Genomic DNA, 1,730 nt, shown 5'->3' on the forward strand with positions numbered 1-1,730 from the left:
TTGATTGTGTAATAGGGATGGAACGGGATTTTGTCTGTGTTGGATGGGATTCCTGTGGGGTTGTTGGATCCTGTTTCCTGAAGGAATAGTAGGTAGATGGCTGCTAGCGCTGTAATGATGAAAGGGAGAATGAAGTGGAAGGCAAAGAATTGCTTTATCTACAGAAAAGCCTCCTCAAATTCATTCGACAAGGGTGGTGCCGTTATATGGGATTGCTGAGAGTAGGTTTGTGATGACTGTTGTGCCTCAGAATGATATTTGTCCTCAAGGTAGTACGTAACCTATGAATGCGGTAGCTATAACTGTAAGTAGTAGGATGGTTCCAATGTTTCATGTTTCTTGAAAGGTGTAGGACCCATAGTACAGATCACATCCTACGTGAGTGTAGGGGCAGATAAAGAATATGGAAGCTCTGTTTGCATGTATATATGAAATAATTCATGCATAGTTGACGTCTCATCAGATGTGTGTTACTGATGAGAAGGCAGTTGTTGTGTCTGGTGTGTAGTGTATCACTAGGAATAGGCCTGTTAGGATTTGTAGGATCAGGCAGATGCCTAGTAAAGAGCCAAAGTTTCATCATGACGAGATGTTTGACGGGGTTGGGAGGTCAGTGAATGTGTTGTTGACGATCTTCATCAGCGGGTGGTTTTTTTTGGATGTTGGTCATTGGTTATAGTTGGTCATTGGTCATTCTTATAGTTGAACGACACCGATGATTTTTCATGTCATTGGTCATGGTTGGAGTCCACGTGAGAATAATGATGACATACATTGTATTTATTTTAAGTATTATTTTTGTGATTAGGTTTGTGGGAGTTTCTTCAAAACCTTTGCCTATTTATGGGGGTTTAGGGTTGATTGTGAGCGGTGGTGCTGGATGTGGGATTGTGTTGAATTTTGGTGGTTCATTTTTAGGGCTGATAGTGTTTTTGATTTATTTAGGGGGAATGTTAGTCGTGTTTTGTTATACAATGGCTATAGCCACTGAGCAGTATCCTGAGGTTTGGGTTTCTAATAAGGTTGTTTTGGGGGTGTTTCTTTTAGGGTTAATAGTAGAGTTTTTAATGGTATTTTATATTTTGAAGGATGAGGAGGTGGAAATTGTGTTTAAGTTCAAAGGGTTGGGGGATTGGGTTATTTATGATACCGGTGATTCTGGTTTTTTTAGTGAGGAGGCTATAGGGATTGCAGCCTTATATAGTTATGGTACTTGGTTAGTGATTGTTACTGGTTGGTCATTGTTTATTGGTGTTGTGGTTATCATGGAGATTACTCGGGGTAATTAAATAAAAGTATGCTAAGGGTGAGTGTGATGAGAAATGATAGGAAGTGTAGTTTAATAAGACCTTTTTGGTTTGAGATTAGCGTGGAGGATTTTAGTTGAATGAGGGATGTGGTTTTTGGTAAGATAGTTTCTAATCAGATTAAGTCTAGGATAGAGGATGCTAATTTTTGGCTCATTAATAGGTTTAGATAAGGGGGTAGGTGGTGTATAATGGTGGGGCAATATCCTAGGAGAGTAGAGAATTTAAAGGAGCTTGAGGAGTAGGTATATTTTGTGTGTTGAGGTTAATTTCAAGTGCTAGCACGAAGCCCAGAGTTGTTACTATAAAGGCAGTTAGTTTTAAGTGCAGAGGTATGGTTATTAGGGGGATGGTTGTTGGGAGAACGCTGTTGGAGATGATGAATCCAGCAAAGATACTTCCGATTAGTAGGCGTTTGATACA

The 1,730-nt window shown here is 39.7% G+C and overlaps 1 protein-coding gene across 1 annotated transcript; it reads left to right on the top strand.

The window, feature by feature from the left end:
• The first annotated feature begins 761 nt into the window (after positions 1–761).
• Positions 762–1,289, top strand: LOC103085270 (NADH-ubiquinone oxidoreductase chain 6). Its single transcript, XM_007462466.1, has one exon. The coding sequence runs from the start codon at positions 762–764 to the stop codon at positions 1,287–1,289; it is 528 nt and encodes a 175-aa protein (XP_007462528.1).
• Positions 1,290–1,730: the final 441 nt, after the last annotated feature.

This window comes from Lipotes vexillifer, unplaced genomic scaffold (assembly GCF_000442215.2).
Source record: "Lipotes vexillifer unplaced genomic scaffold, Lipotes_vexillifer_v1.1 scaffold1029, whole genome shotgun sequence".
NCBI classification, from domain to species: domain Eukaryota; kingdom Metazoa; phylum Chordata; class Mammalia; order Artiodactyla; family Lipotidae; genus Lipotes; species Lipotes vexillifer.